The 26,652-nt window shown below is 34.4% G+C and overlaps 1 protein-coding gene across 8 annotated transcripts in view; it reads right to left on the reverse strand.

The window, feature by feature from the left end:
• Positions 1–3,405: 3,405 nt before the first annotated feature.
• TINAG (tubulointerstitial nephritis antigen) overlaps positions 3,406–26,652 on the reverse strand; it is an 84,605-nt gene continuing 61,358 nt past the window's right edge. For all 8 annotated transcript variants that reach the window (XM_078001285.1, XM_078001287.1, XM_078001282.1 and 5 more), the window contains 2 exons: positions 13,066–13,111; positions 3,406–3,767 (listed from right to left, as the gene is read on the reverse strand). In XM_078001285.1, coding sequence (XP_077857411.1) covers positions 3,633–3,767; positions 13,066–13,111 — 181 coding nt within the window. In that variant the 3' untranslated portion in view covers positions 3,406–3,632. The remainder of the gene's footprint in view (positions 3,768–13,065; positions 13,112–26,652) is intronic.

The following is a 26,652-nucleotide window of genomic DNA, read 5'->3' on the forward strand; positions in this document are numbered from 1 at the left end:
GCACATGCTATATAAACGTTACACCTGATCAAACCAATATGTAGGCCCTATGTAAATCAGAAACCGTCTCCTCAAGCCTGACTGTAAAATCTGGTGAAAAACTCTGCCACCTGCTGACCTTTTCCCTTTCGGAAGCCACCGTCTCTCACCAGAGAGAGCGCTGTTCTCCTTTCTCTTTTTTCTGCCTGGTAAACCTCTGCTTTTAAACTTCTCATATGTGTGTCTATGTCCTAACTTTTCTTAGTGCGAGACAACAAACCCCAGGTATTTACCCCAGACAACGTAGCCACTTCACAATGATAGTAAACTTCAGACAGATCTCGATGAACTATTGTGAAGAAAGTGGAAAAATACCTTTTCTTGCATAGATTGATATATTATCTATAAATCAAGAGAGATTAACCAAACGAGATGCGTAATAGCAAGCATTATAGTACTTAAGACATATGCATTAACTAAGGGGCCAAGTCCATAAACTATTATTTATAAAGCAACTTTTGATAGAATATTCTTTTTTGTAATCTTTAATTTCCAATATCTACATGAGATGAGTCAAAAATTCATTTTCTACATTTACCCTTTACTTTATACCTCACCCTTATCCTATTTTCCCGTGTATCTGGTAAAGGGTTGGGGTTGACCCTGACAGCTCAGTTTTAGAACCTCTGATACCAGTTGCCTTTCAGCTGAGTCAGCCAATGAGAAGTATTGATGAGCATTTGGACGGCATGAGAGAGGGGGAGGCCACAACGTTTCTCCAACTTCCTCTCTGCTTCAGATGGCAAATTTGGCAGCGCCATGTCTTTTCATGGCTCCAGTTTCCATCAGTCATGCTTATAGCTACTGGTGGGATAACACCAGCCCCTAGATTCCAGTTACAGACCTTTGAATTTGCTTTGTCCCTCAGTCTAGAGGTGATGGCAGCTTTCTACTGTTGCTCAGCTCTGGGTTGGCTCACCATTCCCCATTGCCCCCCAGATTCCCCACTGCCTAGGTAAGCAATTTCTTTCACTACATTCCTTCTGTTCAAAACACTTACAGAAGTTTCCTTTCTAATGATTGAACCCCAACTAATAAACTTCATTGCATTTCATGTATTTTTAAGATAATTTTTGATTATTCATTTTAAAAAAACTGGGGAAGCTTATTTGTTATTTAGAATAAAATGAGATCATACAAACGTCATGAAATAGAGGAGGCCATACACCCTTATCTTCAAGGTTTTTCATACTTCAGTTTGTGGGAGGAAACCATCTGGGCATCAGTTAAATTAATTCTGCAAATGTTTACTCAATCCCTAGGGTGGGGCAAGGAATATACTAATCATTAGTTTCTGAAAGTTGACTTGGAGCCCTTGAATAATAAGTAAAACTAAACAAGCTCTTTAAAGTTGTAAAAATGATAACACTATTCAAGGGAAGACACTGATTCAACAAACCTCAATAATAATATTTTCCCTATTCCATTGATATACTTCCGTCCCAACTAGTTTCTATATCTTCTTTAGGTCTGTAATTGCTAGATGAACACACTGTGTGCTTTCCTATGGGTCTTACTAATGTGGTATTTTCTTTTTCTTTTTTCTTTCCCTTTGGATTTAATTTCCTCACCATTTGGTGTCATTAGAAAGTTAGGACTTTTTGAAACAGCAGAACCTAAGCTCACAAACCACAAAGTGAAAAATTAATTCCAATATCTATCATCCATTTGTACAACAAAGGTGAAAGGGCACCAACGTAATCCCTTGTTTTTTATAGGCATGTTAGTCATCTGGCATTTTAGTGCATTAGAATTTATTATCTCAGCAGTCTTCAGCATTTAAAGCGTTTTAAAAGTATTTTAACATCCACTATAGACACTGTTGGTGCCCTGCCCACATTACCTCACCTGTACCATTTCAGTGGACATCAAACTACCAGAACCTGCCTTTCTTTGCTTGTGAGTTTTTTCTGATACTGGAACCTGTTATTCCCCTTCTTTTGCCAGACTAGAAAGAACAAGGAATCCATGGACCCCAGGAACAGTCCTCAACCAAAGAACACTTCTTTCCTCAGGTGTTATGGATCTGAAGAATGTAGAAAGAGTCCTCAGTGGGATAAGAACTAGGTCAATATACCCTTTACTGTCCACCATCACTAGCCCATATCATTCCTCACTGCCTTCTCAGTGTTCTCTCCATGGCCTAAACAAATTGTTCATGCTCAAAACTTTGTCTTATGGGCTGCTTCTAGAGGACCCCAAACAGAGAAAAAAACAAATTATTTCTCAACTCTTTGGGGAAATGTCAGCCAATCCCAACAAGGTGACTCACCCTCATGCATATTTTCTAGGGGAGAACCAAGTGACTAAATGCTGCTTCTGATAAAGCTACAGTGATTAATGAAGAAGTCAACAACTGCAACAACACTTCACCTTTCTGTGCTCCGTTCCCTCACATTTTCATCATGTCTAGCTTCTCTAATCAGGGTATCTTTGGACACAATAACAGAACAAATATTCCAATGATCAAAATTAAGATGATAGTGACCAGAAATTCAGGCCATGGAGAGCCCACCATTGTAATTATAATCAATTGTGTTCACTTACTGATCAGCTTTGCTTCTGCGTTTATTAGTTTTCCATTTAAGATGTCAGTGAGTTATTAAAAGATTATCTCCTTTCTCAACCATTGCTATGATGCTATTTTTGTTTCTCTGACTATACAGAACTAAAAATTACATGCAAATGAGTGCCAATTTAGCTTACTTTTTAGAATTTCAAGCAGTGAATTGTGATAAAAGTGTATTTATGATAAAAGTGTATATACATTTTTTCTGAATCATGGCATCATGTTGCTGTTTTGGGGTGGTAAATCTTTTGTTATCTTTCCAAATACTGTTTTGCAGCTGATATTAATAGACTTTACATAAAATATTCCAACTTCCAAAAACAGGGCTGTGTGTATGTCAGAACTGTACTTCTATTGTTAGCCTCCAAGCTTTCCATTACTTAACATCTCCACCTCACAGGCCATTGCAGAGTACAGCAGAGAGTAGTTATTTCCTGTGGAGAGTTGCTTTTCATTTTGTGAATACATTACAAGGTAGGTTTAGGCAAATGAGAGGAAACAAAATGTTAAGTTATTGAGATAAACAACTTATAATCTATTTCCACTGCTTAAGCAAAACATAAGCAAGGCTTGAACTAAGAAAGTGTTATTTGGATGAAAAGAAAGTTATAAAGATGGCAAATTGCTGAAATTCTAATTTGCTTTTTGTTGTCTAAGATCCTCATTGATCAAAGAGAGAAACCACACCATTTCTACAAATGAGTGCTAAAAACTGTTAAGACAGATGCCATCACACTGTTTGTGAACAACTAAAGGCAAAAGGGACACCCTCATGACAGAAAAATGAGGCAACCTGGGAACTTTAAAGGCACTTAGGCACTCTGCTGTCCTTTATTGGTGTTTTTTATGCTCAGTAATATGAAGGAAGCAGAAGCATAGACCAGGGGGGAAAATAAGAAAATAGATAGATTATGTTAACACGGTGAAGAGACAAAGATTCCATTGTCACCAAGAATGTCATATTGCTAAACTTCAATTTAGGGGGTTACTTAAAGGCATGGCCTTATGGAAATTTAATGATACGTTATGGTTCATCAGAACTTGTCATTTGGCCCCAAGCTGCGATAATCAACTTTTCAATGTCAGACTCATTTACTCCTCGAAGAATTCTGAAATAGCCATTCTCTCCCCATGACTTTCCCCAGGAATTGGCAGCAATCTGCAGAAAAGCAAACAAAAAAAGTTGAGAAACATACTTAGGTATTAAAAAAAAAAAGCCATTGGAAACCCATTTGTAACTTTAAATGTCTTTGATTTACCATAGACTATAATTATCAAGAACCTACCTACTTTTAAATAAAGGTTGTATTATGTGTCAGTTACACTAATATGCAGGCACGTTGGCAATAGCCAGAATTGATATGACTCTTCTGAGTTTCCCAGAGTACTAAGGTAACATATGCATGAGCTTTTGAAATGCCACATCAGAAGATGTCATGCAAGCTGCAGTTATAGAGTGTCTACTATGTGAACAACAGCCTGTGCTAGGTGCTGGAAGACCAAAGACAAATAACACATTAACTTATGTTCAGAAAGTTTCTAATCTAATGAAGAATGACCAACATAAGGCAAGTGCTAAGATAGAAATAGGTACAGCGTATTTTTGAGGTCAGACAAAGGGCATCTCATTTACTTGGATGGTTCAGGGAAGACATTGTTGTAGCAGTGTCACATGGGATGCATATTAAAGCCTGAAAATAAATTCACCAGATATAAAAGGAGGAAGGGAGATTCAAGTAAAGGGAAACAGTAAAATCATAAACACCAAAGCATGAAATAGCATGAAGTAGTGAAATGAAGCAATAAAATTGTTATAATTAGATCATGAGACAGAAGCAGAATGGTAGGTTATGAGGCTGGAAGGGGAGGAAAGTACATCCATAATGAGACAATAATAGGAAAGATGATGACAAGCCATTGAGTTGATTCCAGCAGGAAAGAAAGGTGGGCAAATTCATGCTGTGATTAGATTATCCTATATGATATGAAGTGGATAGATTTAGGAGGGTAGAGACAAGAGGCAGAGTGACTAGCTAGTAGACTCCTGTAATAATTCAACTGGATAAGGGAAAATAAAATAATTGAGAAATCTTCAAAAAGTAAAATCAACAGGAATTAGATTTGTTTTTAAATTCCTCTTTCTAAAATGCAGAATGGTTGGATGGTTGCAGTAAGTCCAAAATGACTCCTGGTTTAAAAGCTTGAATGAATAAGTGTGTGATGGAGCTAAAATATCAATGGAGTACATGGAAAATATCATGAAGGCCAAAGGACACACAGAAGGGAGTTAGTTCCACAACTAAATGCAGCAGAAAAGCCCAGTAAATTAGCGGCTTCATCTCAACAGCTTTCACATTCACTTCCCATTTACCTTACACTGGGACTAAGAAAATATTCTCAAGGCATAAGGTGTCGAATTGAGCTTTCACTGTTTTCTACAATGTAAGAGAGGGGCAGATTGACTCAGCATCAGAAATTGTCATGACATCAACCTTAAGAAATAGTCAATTTTTATCAGCATTTCTTTTTAAGATTTGGCTCTTGGCCTCCTTAATCAACCCTGACAGTTTAAAGGAGCACTCTCAAAACTATGTCTAAAATTATAAATTCAATTTATTATTTCAAAGATGAAATGGACTTTGAATAGCTGAGACGGAAACAGCATCAATGTGCGTGAGAGTTCTAGCACCAGTGAAATACACTAAATGCCAATTTTCATATTTTTTAGTCAGTTCATGTATCTATATCTATATATCAAATAAAATTAGTCACAACCTAACAAATGGCTAGGAATAGTAATATTTGCAAATTCTTGCAAATATGATATATAACACCGTACCCATTCTCATTGGAATATCTGAAGATTATTACTATCCAAAATTTCATAATTACATTCTTGGTAAATACAGGAAAGGTATATAAAGATTATATAAGCAAATATGAATTTATGTGCTAATGAGAGCCAACCATAGGTTTGCATCTTCCTACTCTCATTTCTTCTATTTCAGCATTTATTTTGTTTGTTTCTTCCAAATGCCTACATTTGTTTGTATTTCATTATAAAGGAAATGATTGCAATGCAGGGGAGAAAATTTCTAAAGATTTAACTTTTTATCTTTTGTATTGACATACATGATACAGTCACATGTGTAAAGTGTATTAATCTTAAGTATACAATTTAGTAAATTTATAAATGTGTTGATGAAGTTTATGTTCATGTAGTCTCCACTTAGATTAAGATATTAACCATTTATAGCACCCCAGAAGGTCCACCATGTTGCCTTCCTGTCAACATCCATCCACCCTCCCCTCCCCATCAGCTTTTCCTATAATTGATCTTTACAACAATGGAATAATGCAAAATATATTGAGGTTGACTTTTTTTTAGCTCAAAATAATGTTTCTGGGATTCATCTATGTTTGGCATATGTAAGAAATTAATTCATCTTATTGCTGTTTATTTTCATTGTGTGATTATACCACAGTTTATTCACTCTCCTGGTGATAAACATGATGAACATAAGTAGCTGCTCCATTTACACATGTATCAGTAGTGTAAGATTCTATTTATTCCAAATCCTCATCTATGCTGGATATTATCAATCCTTTTAATTTTAGCTCACTTAGTGTATATGAAGTGATATTTCATTGTGGTCTTAATTTGTATTTCCTTGATAATTAGGAACGTTGACCACCTTTTCACATGGCTGTTCAGGCCATTTGGATATCCCCTTTTTCTGAAGTTTCTGTTTAAGAGTTTTGTTTTATTGAGTTACCTTGGTCTTCCTATATATTTGTAAGAATGTCTATGTATTATATATGTGAGGACTTGTCAGATATCTTTCCAGATTCATAGTTATAGATACATTTTTATTTTTCTTATAATACTGTCTTTTAAATAGTTGTTCTTATTTTAATGTAGTCTGATAATTCATTCTTAAAAAGTTGATTTTGTGCCCGATTTAAGAAAGAGTTTTCTAATAGATATCACTGTCTTTTAAATAGTTGTTCTTATTTTAATGTAGTCTGATAATTTATTCTTAAAAAGTTGACTTTGTGCCCGATTTAAGAAAGCATTTTCTAATAGATATCACAAAACGTATTTGTCTATGTTTTCTTTGAGAAACTGTATTATTTTGCAATGACATTTAGGTCTCTGCTCCATCTCAAATTGTTTTTGTCTGTATTTAGTAACAAAGGGATCTAGGGGTTTTTTTTTTTTATTTTCATATGTATATAAAGTTTCTGTGACCTATGCATTGGTAAACCATGGCTCCTGAACAAAATATGGCTCACGGAGCCCCTTAAAAGCAGATTTAGAAGTCAGAAATTTTGTTTTCCCTAATGGTCTTGAAGATGTAAGGTACTCTGTTGAGAGAGGATCTGTAAAACTCTGTGTGAGGGAGCCACATGGATGGAATTTCAGGCATCGTCTAAGATCTGAGAATATCCTCAGTCAGCAAGAAAACGGGGACTTGGACCTACAACCAAAAAAACAAGTCTACCAACAACCATGTGAGCCTAGAAGAGGGTCGTAAGCTCCAGAAAGGAACACAACTCAGACAACACTTTGATGGCATCCTTGTGAGATCATGAGCAGAGGATCCAGCTGGGTTCGCTAGATTTCTGACCCACAGAAACACTGCGATAATAAATGTATGTTGTTTCAATCTGCTAAATCTGTGAGTTTGTTACACATTAATAGAACAGTTAAGTGCTGAATTTTATCAATGCATTTTCTGCACCAATTAAGATATTCAAGCCGGGTTCGGTGGCTCAAGTCTGTTATCCCAGCACTTTGGGAGGCAGAGGTGGGTGGATCACCGGAAGTCAGGAGTTTAAGACCAGCCTGGACAACATGGTGAAACCAGTCTCTACCAAAAATACAAAAATTAGCCAGGTGTGGTGGCAGGTGTCTGTATTCCCAGCCACTCGGGAGGCTGAGGTAGGATGCAGTAAGCCGAGATCACGCCACTGCACTCCAGCCTGGGCAACAGAGGGAGCTCCGTCTAAAAAAAAAAAAAAAAAAAAAAAAATTCATGTGTTTTTTTCTCCTTAACTCTCATAATTTGATGAACTATATTGGTTGATTTTAGTACTTGAAACCAACCTTGCATTCCTAACGTAAGTTTCACTTATGGAGTGTTATCCCTTTTATATATTTCTTTTTTTTTTTTTAATTTATTTATTATTATTATACTTTAAGTTGTAGGGTACATGTGCATAACATGCAGGTTTGTTACATATGTATACTTGTGCCTTGTTGGTGTGCTGCACCCATCAACTCGTCATTTACATCAGGTATAACTCCCAATGCAATCCCTCCCCCCTCCCCCCTCCCCATGATAGGCCCCGGTGTGTGATGTTCCCCTTCCTGAGTCCGAGTGATCTCATTGTTCAGTTCCCACCTATGAGTGAGAACATGCGGTGTTTGGTTTTCTGTTCTTGTGATAGTTTGCTAAGAATGATGGGACATGGATGCAGCTGGAAACCTTTTATATATTTCTTAATTGTTATATTTTGTTTGGAATTTTATGCTCATGAGAGATATTAGCGTATAATTTTTCTCTTTTGTCTCGTCTTAAACAAGTTTTGGTATTGGTGTTACCGCTTCATAAAATGAGTTTGGAAGTAACTGTTCCTTATTTCCTATTCCCTGAAAGGATTTGTTGTAAAATTCGTTTCATTTATTCCTTAAATGTTTGGAAAAATTCACCAGTGAAGCCTTTTGAGCCTGAATTCCTCTGTGAGAATAATTTAAATAGGTTCAATTATTTTTCAAATTGCTCCATAACTGTTTAGGATATTTTCATACTGTGTGGGTTTTTGATAAGTTTTGTTTCCTGATAAATTTATCAATTTCATCTATATTTTCAATTATATTGGTATAACTTTTTAATAATATCCTCTTATTACCTACTTAATATCTATTGAATCTGCAGCAACGTTCTCTTTTTTCATTTCCATGGTAATTTGTCTCTCCTCGTTTCTTTTTCGGTCTTCCTAGACATTTAATCTTTCTTTGCAAAGAATCAACTCTTTGTTTTGTTGATTTTCATATATTATAATATGTCTGTTTTCTTTTAATTTTTTTTTTGCTCTTCTGTTTATTATTTCTTTCATTTTATCTTTGGTTTAAATTTTTCAGCTTATTGAATTATTCTTTTCAACATTTAAAAAAATACGTGCATCAATTTCAACCTTTCTTCTTTTTCAATGCATGCATTTACTATTACATTCAGTACCGCTTTACCTAGTAACAAAAGTTTCATCGTAGTATATTCTGTACAATTTCAATTATTTAAATTTATTGAATGTGCGCTATGGACCAGTATGTGGTCAATATTGGCAAATAATTTCATGTGTACTTAAAGAGAATGTATATTCATCAATATTTATATGTAATAATCTATGAATTTCAATGACATAAAGCTGGCTAATAATTTTTTTCAATCTTTCATACCTTTACTTATTTTTAGCTGCTATTTCTATGAGATACTGAGACATGTTTAAATATTTGCCTACTTTTTTTCTGTAACTTTTGGTGTATGTTTTTTTGGAACTGTGTTATTTGAGCTTCTGTTTGTCTAAAAATGTCTTAATTTTGTATTTATTTTGAAGAAAAATGTCATCATGCATAAAATTCCATGTTGGCACGTTATCTTCATCATCATTATCAATATTAATATTTTATCCAGCACTTTAACAATGTCATTTTGTAGTCTTCTACTTTCCTTTTATATTGTTGTTGTTGAAATCCCAGCTGTCAGTCAGTGCTGCTTTTTTTGAGAGTAATGTGTCATTTTAAATAGTGCCTGTTTTTAAATTTATGTTTTTTTTTATCTTCAGCTGTTTGATCATGAAATGTTTGAGTGTGATTTTCTTGCCATGTTTGCATTCATGAATTCAGGAACTCATTTTTTATTATAATTTCAGTTCTGAGATACATGTGCAGAACGTACAAGTTTGTTACATAGGTATACACGTGCCACGGAGGTTGGCTGCACCCATCAACCGTCATCTACATTAGGTATTTCTCCTAATGCTATCTCTCTCCTAGTCCCCCACCCCCGAACAGGCCTCAGTGTGTGATGTTCCCCTCCATGTGTCCATGTGTTCTCATTGTTCAACTCTCCCTTATGAGTGAGAACATGCAGTGTTTGTTTTTCTGTTCCTGTGTTAGTTTGCTGAGAATTATGGTTTCCAGCTTCATTCATGTCCCTGCCAAGTACATAAACTCATTTTTTTATGGCTGCATAGTATTCTATAGTACATATGTGCCACATTTTCTTTATCCAGTCTATCATTGATGAGCATATGGATTGGTTCCAAGTGTTCGCTATTGTGGACAGTGCTGCAATAAACCTGTGTGTGCATGTGTCTTTATAGTGAAATGATTTATAATCCTTTGGGTGTATACCCAGTAATGAGATTGCTGGGTCAAATGTTATTTCTGGTTCTAGATTCTTGAGGAATTGCCACACTCTTTCACAATGGTTGAACTAATTATAGATTGAAATTCTCCATCTAGATTTTTCTTAATTTTTTAAAATAATGGTTATTTTAAAGCCTGCATCTAAAGTATCATCTATTGCTTCTATTGATAATATTTTTCCCTTGGTTGCTGGTCACATCTTTGTGCTTCACTTGTCTCATTTAACTCAAACAAATCATAGCATGCCTATTACAAACCCAGTCCTCACTTTATGCCCAAACCTACCAAACACTCCTAGGCCAAAAAATTTTCTCCAGATTTAGCACTCTCATTTTTTTAAAAACAAAATTTTGGAAAAATCTTGATATTTTCTACTTATGTAGTAGAATCTGTGGCTTGCTGCTATGTATTATATTTTACTTAGTAGTGAAAAACATCCAATATTTTTATTATAAAAATAGATTTATGTCATAAGACTATTTGTAAATACTTTGAAACATCCATATATAATTGTGAAGAAATAAAACTTTCCTAGATTTCTCAGTGCTCTTGAATAAAGTTTCTGCTTCCCTGACCCACAAAACATTGTATATAATATAAAGATAGGGAATGTTTTCTTTCACTTCTCCTAAAAATATTCTACTCTTCTCATACCTTGAGAATTAGATATGTAGCCGTTCATTTAGTTTAATGATCTGATCTGAAGGGATAACAAAACTTCTCTTATCTCTTCTAGAGGTTCAAAGAGAGCAGAGACAAGGTCCTAAAGTAAGTTCTAAGGTGGCAGAAGTATGGGGATGTTATCTCCTTCGGTATTTACATCTCAAAAGATATGCAGCCCATCATCTGGAGACTTTATCTGCTGTTAATCTGGCCCTTGGAAAGATATGTTTATGTTCCTAAAGTTTATAGTGAGAACATAGGATCCTCTTCAACTCATCATAATGGAATGAAAGATTTTTCCTTCCTGTTGGGAAAGGAGGAATCTGCTTGTCTCTCTCCTGTAAACAAATGGAGAAAATCTATTGTTCCTTGTCCCTCATTTATGAGATATAAACTGCTACCTGTGTAGACAAATTTTATTGACTCTTATCACATCACTGTAGGACTAAGGTGTGGGGGATGCATGCTGCTATATTACTCTGATTGTCGATCTAGTTATGAGTATCTGTTAAGAACTCTTTACTTCTGACCCAGGTGTTATATCTCTAGCTACATCTATATCTATAACTATATCTATATCATCTATATCTGTGGGATAATATCTCAGACCTTTCACAATTCTTTACAAAACGGTACAACAGTACTTAAATATTTCATATTTTAATTAAACCACTAGTATGTTTTATAAAAAATAAAATTATTTTAATTACTTGATTAGTTTTTCCTGAATGCATAAAGTTATTCATTTGCTCATTCAGTGAGTATTGTTTATATTCTCACTATGTACCAATCACAATACTTTACCCTTGACATACATTGGTAAATAAGTCAAATATGATCCGGACTCATGAGGAGAACACAGTTTAGTAGAGAAAAAGCTTCAATTAATGTGCAAAATATTATAAATTTTAGTCTGATTATTGTATTTCTACTGCTCACATTCAACAGTTTATCAAACAAATCATAGCAGAAAGAAATCTTACCCCTAGCCCCATGAAATAAAATTTTCTTTGAAGATGTTTGATAAGTAGTAAATTCAGAATTGACAGTAAGTACAACAATGTACTTAAAAGGGATAGTGTGCATGTATGTGTTAAATATATGAAAATGAGTGAGTACATAATCATACTTAGTGAGTGTGTGTGTGTGTACACATGTACACTACCTAGAAGTATGGCTCTAGGGTGGGAATGATCAGGTTGAGGATGAAAGGGTCATAAAATGTTTTCCTCTGCACATTCGTTCATATTCACTCAGCAAATGGCCATCAAGTGCTATATGCTAAGAACTATTGTGAGTTAAATACATTAATCAAAGAACTTGGTTTTGTCTCTAAATATTACATTGTTATGAGATTAAATAACTGTTCAAATTTATTTAATAAAAATCCTATGCAGCAACTTAATAATAGGTATTCAAATAACATATCCTAGTATATAACTTATTTATTTTAACTATTGGACATTAATGTTGATTGTTGGCTACTCATTATTTTATTTTAATGAGAAAAATTAATTTTTAAAAGCTCAGTTTAACTATAAAGAAGAACCCTTCTACTTAAAAGCATAATACCTCCATATATCAACAACACAAATATAAGGTATGAACACACAATTGGGTGATTGAATTCTGTGAGTGCCTTATGAAAAAATATACCAAGAGTCATTCTGATGAGTACAAGTTCTAGCACCTAGTGTTTTGTAAGCCAAAATATGCCCTCTAGTGTGTACATTTAAATTTAAATTCCATGGTAAGCATTACCATCTAGTCTTTATTCTATCTGTATAAAAAGGTACATAATATTAGGACTTTGGACAATTGACCAACTTGTTGTAATAAACCGAATATTTGATATAATATGTTCCAATCTTCTTCAAATAGTTTCTTGCCTGAAACTTTCTGTTATTTTGAGACTGGATATTGGTTCTTTCTGAGTAAAGACACATGTGTATGTTATAATTGGCAAAAAGAAAAAAAAAAAGCCTTAACCTATAGGATATATATACTAACATAACAAAAGCATCAAGTTCCTTGCCATATAAATATATATGAGGGAAGTTTAATCAATACTTTAAGTTTAATGTAGAAGATAATAGAACAAAAAGTTACCCTGTTGATTCTCAACTTGAAGAAAAATAAACACTGATTTTTCTTTTACAATTTGAAATACTAGGAGTTGAGGAAAACTATAAATACAATATAAATGTTTATAATGAGTTTTGTGCTGGTGAAAACACTGATGTTATCAACACTATTACACAACTGAGGATGTGACTAAATAATACAAAGCAGGCAGAGGAACAGAAGATTCAAACATATTCACTTCAGAGCAAGAATTCAACTGGAAAGAGATACATACCCAAAATTTTTCTTTCCTCCCTTGTGCTCCTCTCAGTGTGCCCCATCTACAATTAATAACAATAATAAAGATTGGTATGGTTAAAATGTTTGGTTTGCTTCTTGAGAGAATGCAGATTATTGTCATTCCTACATCTTTTGTGTTTTCTCTCTGTCCCATCCTGTTTCACAATGAAAATATCACTATTGCCCTACAGAAATGTGCTTGTATAGTTTTCTTCTTTACCATAACATTATTTATGTGCACAGAACAGACTCATCTATATATAAATGGCTTGAAATCAAACTCATTGATCACAGGAGAGAAAGACTAAGGCAACTGGGATACAAAATTTTTTTTTAAATTTATTTATTATTATTATACTTTAAGTTAAAAATACTTATCCTCAAAGACTTGGAATTAACTCAAATGCCCATCAATGATAGACTGGATAAAGAAAATGTGACACATATACACAATAGAATACTATGCAGCCATAAAAAAAGATGAGTTCATGTCCTTTGCAGGGACATGGATGAAGCTGGAAACCATCATTCTCAGCAAACTAACACAGGAACAGAAAACCAAACACTACATGTTCTCAGTCATAAGTGAGAATTGAACAACGAGAACACATGGACACAGGGAAGGGACCATCACACATCAGGGTCTGTTCAGGGTTGGGGGCTAGGGGAGGGATATCATTAGGAGAAATACCTAATGTAGATAACTGATTGATGGGTGCAGCAAACCACCGTGGCATGTGTATACCTATGTAACAAACCTGCACGTTCTGCACATGTACCCCAGTACTTAAAGTATAATAATAAAAAAAGAAAAATTAAGATTAAATTTAAAAAATAAAAAAGAAGGTACAACCATATTACAGAAGAAATTAAAAGTCATAAAGTGATAAAAATACTTGTCCTCTTTATGTCTAGTCCCTTGAAACTCTACCAAACAATTCTACCACTCTACCTTAAATGGCATAAACTAAACATTTCTAGGACTACTGTTATAAACCATAATGGAAACACAGACACTTTTGTAGAAGATGGAGTTTATGTAAAAATATTTATATATACATATTATTTTATAAAGTGGCTTTGTGCCTAACGTAGAATTTTTGTAAACACATGTGTGTATGAATACAGAAGCTTATATTCCCACTACTGCTCCATTCTGAATATAGCACTTAACAGCTCATAAAAGACCTAAACCTACATGATTTCATTTTTCTTCATGATTAAATCCAGAGAAGTAGGTATTATTAACCTGTTTTATTTACCGAGATAATGGAGACTTGTCCAATATCATACACTGGGAATTGTTGAGCCAAGACTCCAAGTCTCACATTCTTCTTAATACATTATATTGATTTTCTTTTACAGACATATAGGCCCCATTTGCAGTGTGTACTTACTTTCATGTAATTTGGTGAATTATGAGCGCATAATTAATTCTGCCTACATATTACCCCATTAACCTAAACCTAATATTCAAACTTCCAACAGCAGGGTTCCTTTAAGCTAAACTATGGTCTACCATTACAAAACAAACATACCTAGGAGAGATACAAATTTCCATCATGGTCAGTTTGCAGAAGGCTATTTTTAATAGGGTACAGAATAGAATGATGGCATCACAGCATGGAGGTATTGCCTAAAGATGACAAGTTTATGGTAGGGCTCTTGTCACACACACACACACACACACGCAAATCATATAATCATATAATGTATTTGGATCCTTTGGCATGAGGGTGAGGGAAGAAAAAGTGATTTGGGGTGTGCAAAAACACTAAAGAATAATTTTGCTTTCTCCTGTTCCTGATAGAGACTAGGAGTGGTATTTGCACTGACTGCCGTCTCATTTTATTCTCTGCTGCATACAAGGGTACAGTGCTCCAAATATTCTGGGTGGTTAACTATGTAAGTTGAAACTGGTTCAATTTCCAAAGACATTTTCCAGTTTTATAATTGCATTTATGTTCTTGTAACTTTTCTTTAAACAGCCATCACCACTGAAAAAACTTTACCATTCCTAAGTGCCCCAAAATATTCAAAGTCCATTACCTTCTTCAAGTAGTAGATCACATCTGATATCTTCAAGCACTCATTTTCTACCCATTTATAAAAGCTGTCATAACAATTTCAGAAAGACTTTACCACTCAATCAAACTTCCTTGTGGGTCGTCTGGTTATCATTTATGTTAGCTATTCATGCAAAATACGAAATCCAAGACTAAATCAGAAGAATCTAAGGGATCATTTAACTCTAAGATTAGAGGCACAGGAGGGACCCAATATCTGAGATCCCACCAGGTATGGTGAGAAGGTAGAGACAGTCCTGCTTAAGCCACCGTGGAGCCTCCTACGAAAGAATTCCCAATCAAGAAGGAAGGATTCAGGCATGATAAGCTGGACTTAGTAACGAAGCCCTGAACAAAACAGACAAGTAGCAATTGAGTATAATTTGTTCTCTCTCCCTTGGGTCTGTCCAAGCTCAACTACTACACTGGACTCAGCTGAGGTTGGAGATGGGAAAAGGGCAAGTCAGGCTTGTCATTAAAACCCCAAAGAGCTATTTTATAAAAAGTTTGTATATTCTATAAAACATTTTAAGAATACTTAAAAAGAGGATAGAGCAAAGTGATAAAAGTTTCCTTCCTACTTTATAAGATCTTTCAGACTTCTTGAGCTCAGTGCGTTGAGGATGGTGCATGGGAGGAAGAAGAAATAGAAAAGTCATACAAAGGAGAAGAGGAACTTCAGAATGTAGTGTATACTTTTTATTATTTTCGTATTACTGAATAAATGAAAAGTGAAATAAAATCCCTTAATATGGAAACTTTCAAGAAGTACGAACTATTACTTTTACTTTTGTTCAACTGCCATTATTTTTCATTATGTTTCTATATATTTTGTTACAATTTTCCAAACAATAATTTCACTGATGTAAAAGACAACAACAATCCTTGCAAATCTTTCGGCTCTTTAGAGTTGCTCTAACTTTCTTTTCAAGAAACGTGTTTATTATATACAATTTTAAGATGCTCATTTAAAACACCAGTCATTCTAAACCCAGAGAGAATAGCAGCGTTCAGATTGTTATATGCTTTCTCAAAATGGGCAGCCAAACCAATTATCCAAGTCATTGACTAGAGGTGACAGAGGAAAAGGAAAGTAAGGCAACCGAGTCTAATAGTTTCAGAGACTAAGGTGCTGGTATAAAAAAAATTAACAAAAGGTGTTAACCTTTATGAAAATTTCAAATGAAAAGAAAATATTACACATGGAAAATACCACCACAGAAGCTATTGTGCAGTCAGTTCACCTATGTTACAGCCTCTGTGTCAAATGATGAGCAAAGTCCATTCATCACAGGATTTAACATTTGCACTGCAACCTTCAGCTATCTCTTCTCTCCTCTATCTTCTCTAGACAGTTTCTAAGATGGTAATCACATATTTCATAGAGTGATAATAATGGGATCTTGTAAAAAAAAAAAAAAGGTTTGTGGGTTGTTCCCCAATGATATTATAGCAAATTCCTATGCTTAAAACATTTATTTAAACTAAAATAAAGGTTAACTAGTGCAAAACAAGAAGGCTACTCATTTTATTCACTTACAGGAAAGAGTTCCCATCTTCTCGAGGGCATTTTTTTCCTAATATATGTATGTTCCTAAATTGTGGTACTATTCCTTTGCTTGCTATTATACCAACAGGTTGAAAATTCTAGAAATATGCATATATTTTCACAAATGTTCTCTTATAAGTCAGTGGCTATCTCTAAGGATATGAGGATCTTCATTATATTCATATTTGCTCCAAATATAACTATATGTACTCTATTTCCTTTTACGTTTACCTCTTCATTTGAAGATTATTTACAAACATTTGTTTAGGCAGACCAGAACCTTACTTTACTGAGGTTATTTATTTATTTATTTATTTATTTATTTATTTATTTATTTTTGAGACACAGTCTCACTCTGTTGCCCAGGCTGGAGTGCAGTGGCATGGTATTAGCTCACGGCAACCTCTGCCTCCCAGGTTCAAGTGATTATCCTACCTCAGCTTCCCGAGTAGCTGAGATTACAGGCAATTGCCACTGCGCCCAGCTAATTTTGGTATTTTTAGTAGAGATGGAGTTTCACCATGTTGGCCAGGCTGGTCTTAAACTCCTGACTTTAAGTGATCCTCCCGCCTTGGCCTCCCAAAGTGCTGGTATTACAGGCGTAAGCCATTGTGCCCGGCCTACTGAGGTTATTTCTATACCTTTGTGAGTATAGTGGGTTCACAAGTTTGAGAGATCTTAATACTGGCTATTTGGTTTTTTTGTTTGTTTGTTTTTGTTTTTGTTTTTATTTTTCCTCAAGGAAATCTACTTAATATGGTTCTTTGGAATTGTTTCTACTTCATTAAATTGTTTCAATTATTTGTTAAGACCCATTAATACCTTTTCCCTCAAAATTTAGTAATATCTGGGAATACGCTGGTTTTGAAAAAAAATCTGGGCAGCTCTTAGCCCATCTACCACATTCCCTAAGGATGCATGAGTGCTGCCTGAGCCTTTCTGTCTCCCTGCATTGAGACTGGGTTTCCATCTCTCACTCAATGCACATAATTATTTAAGCTCTTCCTTCAGGACAGATTTTATATGCCCACTTTTCATGAGTTCCAGAAACACCACTTTTTTAATATATAATATGAAAAGTCTTTATGGAAAGACCATAAAGTTCCTGCGGAGTAAGGTATTAAAACCCATAAAACAGTGATTTAAGACCTTGTACTTCTACGGTTATTAATATTTCCACGCATGTTCCTTTTAAAAGGGATATTGTTCTTTTTAGATAAGTGTGCTAAACACTAAACTTCTCTAAACCCTATTTTAAGTTATGCCTAGATAGTAAAATTATTGGAACAGAATAATTGAATAATTTGCGTATGACTTTAAATGATTTTTTTTTCTTTTCCTTGGTTTTGGAAGATTTTGCCAATGAGGCCCATACACCCAGTGAAGTCAGATTAGATGTTGTAAATAAGAGAGGGTTGAAAATATAACTTTATTAAAGCAATATTTATATTCCCATAAGTAACCCTTTTAAGGTAAGCACAGAATCTCTTCTGTATACTACAGCTGTAAATTTCTACTTTTTTTCAACAAATTACTGGTTAGCCCAAAAAAGACATATATTTTGCTTTCAAGAAACTGTCAATCTAATTGGAGTGATATTGAGGAATGAAAAACAAGAATATAAATAAATAGAATTATATAAGTGTCACTTTAAAAAAGAAGCATATATTGAAAATTTCTACAAGTTAACAGATGAAAACATTAACTCTGTGCCAGAGGCAAAGATGACTTTCTTCAGAGTAGAGTAGAAATTTCTTCTTGACACGGGAGTGTAGAATTTACAGCAAAATCAGCAGGTGCAGTCATAGAACCATGAAAACTTCACCTCTGCCTATTCCAAGAGCAGCACTTGGTCCAGTGTAACTGAAGGAAAGGGATGAGAGTGGTGGGGAATGAAGTTAGGCAGGTGTGGCTCAGGCCTCCAAGAGTATTCGTGGTTACCAGACTTGGCATTTACAAAGTTGGTGATAAAGAGCCATTTGAATATGGAATGTGACATGATCCAGCTCTGGTGTTAGCATAGGATATAGTCTCCAGGGAGAGCAGGCTCTAAGCAAAAGATTAATTTTGCAGTTCAAGTAAGAAATAATGAAATTCTGAATAAGAATATGAGACCCATAAAGTAATGTTGTTTTTTCTTTAAACAATTGTATCCTCAACATCTAGGACAATGACTTTCACATAGTTGACCCTAAATAGATATTTGTTGAGCCAGTGAATTGAAGTACCTTGGCAGAGAGAATGAATAAGAGGGAACAAGTTTGAGAGCTACTTAGAAGGTAAAAGTGATGATTTGTTGGCCAATTTATATGGAAAGAAAGGGATGAGAAAGAGTCAAGGTTAGCAACAGCATTTCGAAGTTGAATGAATAGGTACATCAAATGTGCACTACTTGAGGTACACATTTGTACACCTCAAGTAGTAATGTACTTGTACAATTACACATTTGTATAATACTTCATATTATACAGAGATGTGTTTCTGATTATCAGGTTAGTTTATCATTGCCTAAGACAGTGGTTACAGAATTGCTTCACCTTCTTTTGGATTTTCTCTGCTGATATGGCTCTACGCATAAACCTTTAAATTAATGGGTTTTCTGTGTTTCTGACAAACAATAAGCCTAAGAACGAAGAAAAACTAATTTCCAAAAGAAATTCTGAAACAATCTTTCACTACAGGAATTCGTCTGTGATGAGAATAATTATTTCCTAATTCACATGGTAAGAATACATTTGCTTAGGGATTGGATTCCTTAAAGCCAGCCTCGCAACCATGTAAGAATCTGGAGTTAGAAGAAAAAGAAAAATCGTTTTATTTATTATGATGGTAGGTATATTACACTGTAGCATAATGACCCAGACCAAAATGCTGCAATATTTGGGAAGATTTGCTATTTCTGGGATCTCTGCATGTACCCAATAGACTAATACTAGGGATTCAAATTCATGTTTTCTGAGCAGACAAACTCTGTAGTAGTGAATATAGATCCAGACAGATTAAAAAAAAAAAACAGTTTTAAAACAGTGGACATGTAAAGACATTTTATGCAGAACACCATACTTGGACAGGAAATTTTGGAGCAAAACAAGGAGCAAATATATCATATAACCTGATATGGAACTCCAACCCTTCTTATTAAGGAAATGAAAGTCAGATAGGCTACCAGGATAAAGAAACCACTAGATGGGCTTCAAGTCAATAACAATGATATGACTACACTGGATATAAGATTTAGAGGTAAGACTGCAGATAGAGTCTTAGTTCCCATTACACAAAGATTTGAAAGATAACTGCAGGAAGAATAAGGCAAAGATATGCAGGCTTTTATTTTCTTATAAATGTTCTACCTGAGATACTTAGGAACTTCATTTTTAAGAAAAGCTCATGCTTAGTAAATGAAGTGGTATTGAATATGAGAAAGTGCTAATTAATGCTACATCAAAGATGGATAAAAATAGACTCTATGGGAAAGCAAAATGAAATGTGGGCATTCCCTACCCCCCCTTAATTTTCTACTTGAGCCAAATGTTAATCAAGCTAGGGTTCAATATATCTAAGATCAGGTACTTTTATCGATATGTTCTGCCAGGAAGCTACAAATTTTATCACAGATTGAGGAGCAGATGATGGTTCATAAAATAGCATTTTTTGCATGAAAATATTAATATCACACATGATCCTGTGTACCTAATGTTAATTATCTAAACAACACTATACCATGCCTACCATATTCCTTATATCCTGATGTATCAGGAAGCAAGAAGATTACAAGTGTAGTATCACATGTAATTTGACCTATGAAAAGAAGTATGGAGAAAATTGATAAATGTGTATGCCCAGTTCATACTCTGGTCAGAATGTCCTACTGTAGAACTGAGAGAACTGTCCTTCTGCATTTATTATGCTGACAGAATATGCATTAAAACATCTACACATCTACAACAATGTGACATGTGCTGAGCAAAGAGAGAGCAAAGACCAAAATCATATATAATGATCAATGATAATTGACTAGGGTAATATCTTTGTTTGTTTGTTTGTTTTTGAGACGGAGTCTGGCTCTGTTGCCCAGGCTGGAGTGCAGTGGCCGGATCTCAGCTCACTGCAAGCTCCGCCTCCCAGGCTTAGGCCATTCTCCTGCCTCAGCCTCCCGAGTAGCTGGGACTACAGGCGCCCGCCACGTCGCCCAGCTAGTTTTTTGTATTTTTTTTTTTAGTAGAGACAGGGTTTCAACGTGTTAGCCAGGATGGTCTCGATCTCCTGACCTCGTGATCCGCCCATCTCAGCCTCCCAAAGTGCTGGGATTACAGGCTTGAGCCACCGCGCGACTAGGGTAATATCTTATGAAGAGAAACTTTAAGGGAAAACTTTATCCCTTTGATGTTAGGAATAGAAATGGCTTTTTACCTTCTCATAGAATCTTAGTACTGGACGGAGACTCAGAAATTATAGCATACTCTACGGGTTGGTTGCCCAGCTATGGTTTACAGGCAAAATCTAGCCTGAGATGCCTGTTTTTGTTAATAAAATTTTATGGAATATCCATGATCATTTATTTGCATATTGTCCATGTCAGCTAATGGTAGAGTTGAGTAGCCAACACCACATGGCCCACAAAACCAATCAGACTCTAATTCAATTTATATATTTCATAGATAAAGGGACTGAGGCTCAAGACGTTAAATAACATTTCAAGATTATATGCTTAAGTGGCTGAATTATCACTTGCGTCTTAGAAGCAGATAATAACACAAGCAATAAAAATTAGGACTAGAAAAAGGCAGAAAAGAGTAGAATCATTTCTAGCTGTGGTGAAGAGGAAAGGCATAATAGGCCTTCGGTAATCTGTAGGAGATGCCGGGGGAAATGAATGTATATCTGAGAGAGAAGAGCATCAAATAATGTAAGGAGCCGGTCTTCACGCATTCACAGAGAAATCGTGAAAGTTTTGGAAGAAAGAGGGATTGTAGGCAGCCATAGGAAGATAAAACTAGTGATACTGAACAAGATATATTAATAAATGGAAAAGTGTGGAATTGGACATAGGGGAAACACTTGGGTCATTATAGCAATATTCTAACCAGGGTTTCATTTATCACATCCAAGTTTCATTTGTATCAAAAAATGTAATGAACACAATTGTTACATTCATGGGAATGGAGAAGAGTAATATTTAATGCATTTATCTTAAGGATCAAAATAAATCCAAGTTGTCACTTAATGCCACAGTTAGTACTCATTAATCATGTGCAAAATTTGTTTTTTCTGCAACCGTTTCCTTTTTATCGTAGCACAGACTTGGGCTGACTTTCTCTTTGGTCTTACTGAAGTAATCAGTAATATCCTAGATATTTCTGTGCAGAGAAGACATTGCAAAACATAGCAACATATGCCTTTTAACAAAACTCTTGGTTCATTCATTCATCAGAATTCTCTCTCTCTCTCTCTCTCTGTCTCTCTCTCTCTCTCCATATATATATATAAAAAACCCACCAAGTGCTCTCTTTTTCATGGGACAACCAATCCATATTTCCGTTGACAGAGAGAAGTCAGGAGCCACTTTACTCTTAACCCCGATGTCCTCTCCCTCCACCCCCACATCTCTGGAAATTCACAAACATACACTTTCTGAATCGCTATGTGAATTCTATTGTATTTGATAATTTGAGAGCAACACCTATGACAGAAGTATTAGATTATAAAATAAAATCAACCAAAAAGTATTTATTAAGCTAACTTTGGAAGGTAGCACTGTACCAGGGCCTAATAACATTTTATTTCACAGGCATCCCAAAACCTGAAGTCTATAGACATTAAAACTAGTTGAGGCCAGGCGCAGTGGCTCACGCCTGTAATCCCAGTACTTTGGGAGGCCGAGGTAGGCGGATCACCTGAGGTCAGGAGTTCGAGACCAGCCTAGCCAACATGGTGAAACCCCATCTCTACTAAAAATACAAAAATTAGCCAGACATGGTGGCAGGTGTCTGTAATCCCAGCTACTTAGGAGGCTGAGGTAGGAGAATCATTTTAACCCAGGAGGCGGAGGTTGCAGTGAACCCAGATCATGCCATTGTACTCCAATCTCGGCAACAAGAGCAAAACTGCGTCTCAAAAAAAAAAAAACAAAAACAAAAACAAAAAAAAACAAACAAAAACAAAAAAAAAACACCAGTTGAAAGCCATTTTATAAACCTGCTAAAGCATAATCTCAAACTTTGTATAATCCATTGCTCCCAGATCTTTATAAATTTAAGGAACTGCCTATAATTCCCTTCCTTAATTGAACAATTGTTCATGTACCACATCTGTCTTTGATATTTCTCAACTAAAAAAGTTTTGTTTTCTACCACAGTGATTTAATGCAATCCAGTAGAAGTTAAGTGTAAATGACCCAATTCCTACCACTTATGTGGCTTTCTTAGAACAAGTAGAATCACATTATCTAAGATCATAAAAAATTTTATCGCATTTACCAAAGAAATGGTTTCTTCCTGTCATTACATTTCTCTTTTCCTTACTGTCTTTATTCATCTACCTGTGACATCAAGGTAAGGTAGGTCAAAAATTAAATAAATAAATAATACATTTTAAAAATAAATGTAAAATTGTATCACATCATAGATAAGTACTCATTAATATCATAATTAGAATCAATCTAAATTCTATTTTTTATCTGAAAATACATTCAGAGTAATAAAAAAGTTAAAGAATGTTTGAATTTTAAAAATTACAGAAAGTATAAAGTGAGCATAAGGGGGCAGACATACTGTTTCATTTAATCCTCACAATAAGACAGACGGAAACTTATTATCCCAGTGCAACAGATGAGAAAACCGTGATGCAGAGAGTTCATACGACCTGCCTGAGATCACCCAGCGAGGACAGAACTATCACTGGAACCTAAGCTTGACCCCAGTATCCTCGTTCTTTATGCTATAAGGCGTTCCTTCACAATCAAGACTAGTCCTACACTTGACCTCAAGTCAAAAGAGTCTCTCTCTCTGTCTCTCTCTCTCTCTCTCTTTCTCTCTCTCTCTGATACACACACACACACACACACACACACACACACACACACACACACACACACAGGTTTTGTAAGTGACATTTTTTTGGAATGTAAAGATAGCTTTCTAAGAATTCTTTTAAAAACAACACTCCTACAATGTATTTGCCTGAATAAAAGGAAAGCTCTTTCTTCTTACTGTTGTTTTTTGCCTTGTCTTGCTTTGTTTTGTAATAAGTCAGTTCATAGCAATAGCACTTACAGAGTGGAACAGACCTGATCAGTGTTTGAGATGATGAATCAATGAAGGACCAGTGTCAAACAAGACAAAACAAATGGAGCACAAACTGTTCTGTCAAGTTGATTCAGTACTGACAGACAAGGCAACATGATTCAATCAGCACTGAAAACAGAAAAAAAATAAAGCCCATCTATCAGTTTCAACATCCCCAGGGCCCTCTGCACCTCTGCTCTTCTGACAGTGAATTCAGCTCAAAAGATCCCAACAGTCCTGTAGGACCTCTCAGTGGCTTCCTTGAGTGACTGATTGATGGCTGCGACAAATCCGAGGGTCATAATTTACTTTATTTTATTTATGAAGGCTCTCCATGTTATTCATCTCCATATCTCCAGAACTAACAGGATGCCTGGTACACAACCATCACTCAGTAAATTTGTTAAAAGTTTGAATTAAGAATAAATTTGAGAGTATAAAAATAAATGAAATAATTTCTATTTCATATTATATATTTCATAATTTATAATTTATATTAGTTGCATTTTTTTCACTTTGTAGTAAGGTTCAAATATTTTTGGAAGTCATTCAACATAACAGCCAAAGGATTTTCTTAGCCTTCATATAACTTTTGCTTTTCACCACTTTTAGTACATGCACAATATAGAAATGTATTAATGCCAAGTAAACCCACATAACAGAAATCATATTTGTCAGGACTTAAGATGGGCATAAAATAATATTGTAATGAAACTTGTGCATGCAATTGTAACAGCAGACATGAATTCAAAGATTCAGCAAGAAGAACCAACTGTCATTTATTATTTTCTCTTTCTTCAGACTTCAATGGGCATTTTTTCAGTCCTGGTTTTATTTGACATCTCAGCAACATTCCACACTACAGGTCATTCCTGCCTTCTTAGGACTCTCTTTCCCCTAGGTCTGTGTGACATCAAATTCTCCTTCTTTTCCTCTTCCCTGTTTGGCCATTTCATTTCCATTTTCTGATAATCTTCAGTAATTTAAAAACTTCTGGAGGTAATTATAAGGTAATTGTCATTGAAAAAATTCTGATTAAACTATCTGGCCCTAAAGCTATATGGGGTAGTATTATTTTATTTCCTCAATGGTTTACCCTATAATCATTTACTTAATCTAATTTTCAACTCAGATTAAATTTATGTGCTTCCAGAAAATTAAATCATAAGGATTGGTGAGTTGGTTTTAATAATATCATGATGGCAATAATTATAATGATGATATTTATATAGTAATAGTTGTTGCTAACTCTGTGTATAGTGCTTCAATTATTTAACACTGTTCTGACTGCTTTCCATACACTAACTCAACACCATACTCCTACTCCTAATACAGCCAAAAATATTTCTAAAGATAAAATTTGTAATTTTAAAGTGTACTTTAATAGCAAGATTCTAATGTTTTAGCTCAAAAATCATGGATTACGTTTTTAAGTTTTAAAATTTATTTATATAGTATACTTATAGAGATTATCATATATATGTGTGTTCCTACATTCTAAAAGTTCCAGACAATTTAGTGAGCATGAAACAAGCTTCTGGATTTCTTTTGAGTTGTTTTAATGTGTATAATAGTGTATTTCTTTCCATATCGATAGACCAAAGTTCTTTTCCTTTCTAAATTTTACTAATTTTCTCTATCACTGAATGTCATCTTTTTGCAAGCAAAAGGTGATTTTCTAAAAATTATATAAGAGTTACTGCATATGGGAAGGTGAGTAAGCTCATGAGGAGCAAGCATATTAAGTGACTTACTTTCAAACACCAGCCTTACAGCTCATGTTTCAAATTTGTCTTACAAACATTACATATTGAAATAGCTCTTGAATTCTGGGGCTATCTTGCAAGTCGTAAGAACCAGAAATGTTCAATTCAAAAATGTCAAATATCTACTTTATTACTTTTGTGATCAGAAAACAGTAAACATTATTTAAAAATATATCTGAATATATTTCATATATTATATATCATATATCTACATGTAGGCTTCAAATGTGTAATAAAAAATGTACAAGCCTTCAAAATTCCTATTTAAGAATCCTTGAAAATTAGCATTTATCTGAAGAAAACAAAATGCAGGGTACTTAATAGTAGTTTTTGAAAAGTAAAACTCTTTATAAATTAAAAATGTATATTCAATTTAAGTTGTTCTGAGATTTTTGTTTTGTTTTTTAATCTCACTCGGAAAAATAAACAAGAAAATCACTACATAAATTTGAAAAAAATGAGAGCAACGAAGCAATGCGTACAATACGTGATAGTAAAACTAAGATGTTGAATTATAATAGTGAGTATTTTGAACAAGATACCCCAGAATCAAACCCTAATACATTTATGTAAGAATTTAATAAGCAATAAAATGCATTAAAAGAGTGAGGAAGAGGTACATTATTAATTATGCTGTATTGAAAGCTTTTAGTTCAGAGTTTGAAGAAAAAAAAATTAGGGCTTCACCACACATCATATGCCCAAGTATCTTTCAGGCATACTTTTGATATAATTACATAATAATTTAATAATGTATAATAATATAATAATTTAATAACTATATTTAATATTTTGATTATTTGATTATTATTACTTAATAATTACTTTATAACTTATAGTTATATAATATGTTATATATAATACATTATAATATATGTTATATATTATAACACATATGTGATGTAATATTTAGTATAA

Source organism: Macaca mulatta, chromosome 4 (assembly GCF_049350105.2).
Source record: "Macaca mulatta isolate MMU2019108-1 chromosome 4, T2T-MMU8v2.0, whole genome shotgun sequence".
Classification (NCBI taxonomy): domain Eukaryota; kingdom Metazoa; phylum Chordata; class Mammalia; order Primates; family Cercopithecidae; genus Macaca; species Macaca mulatta.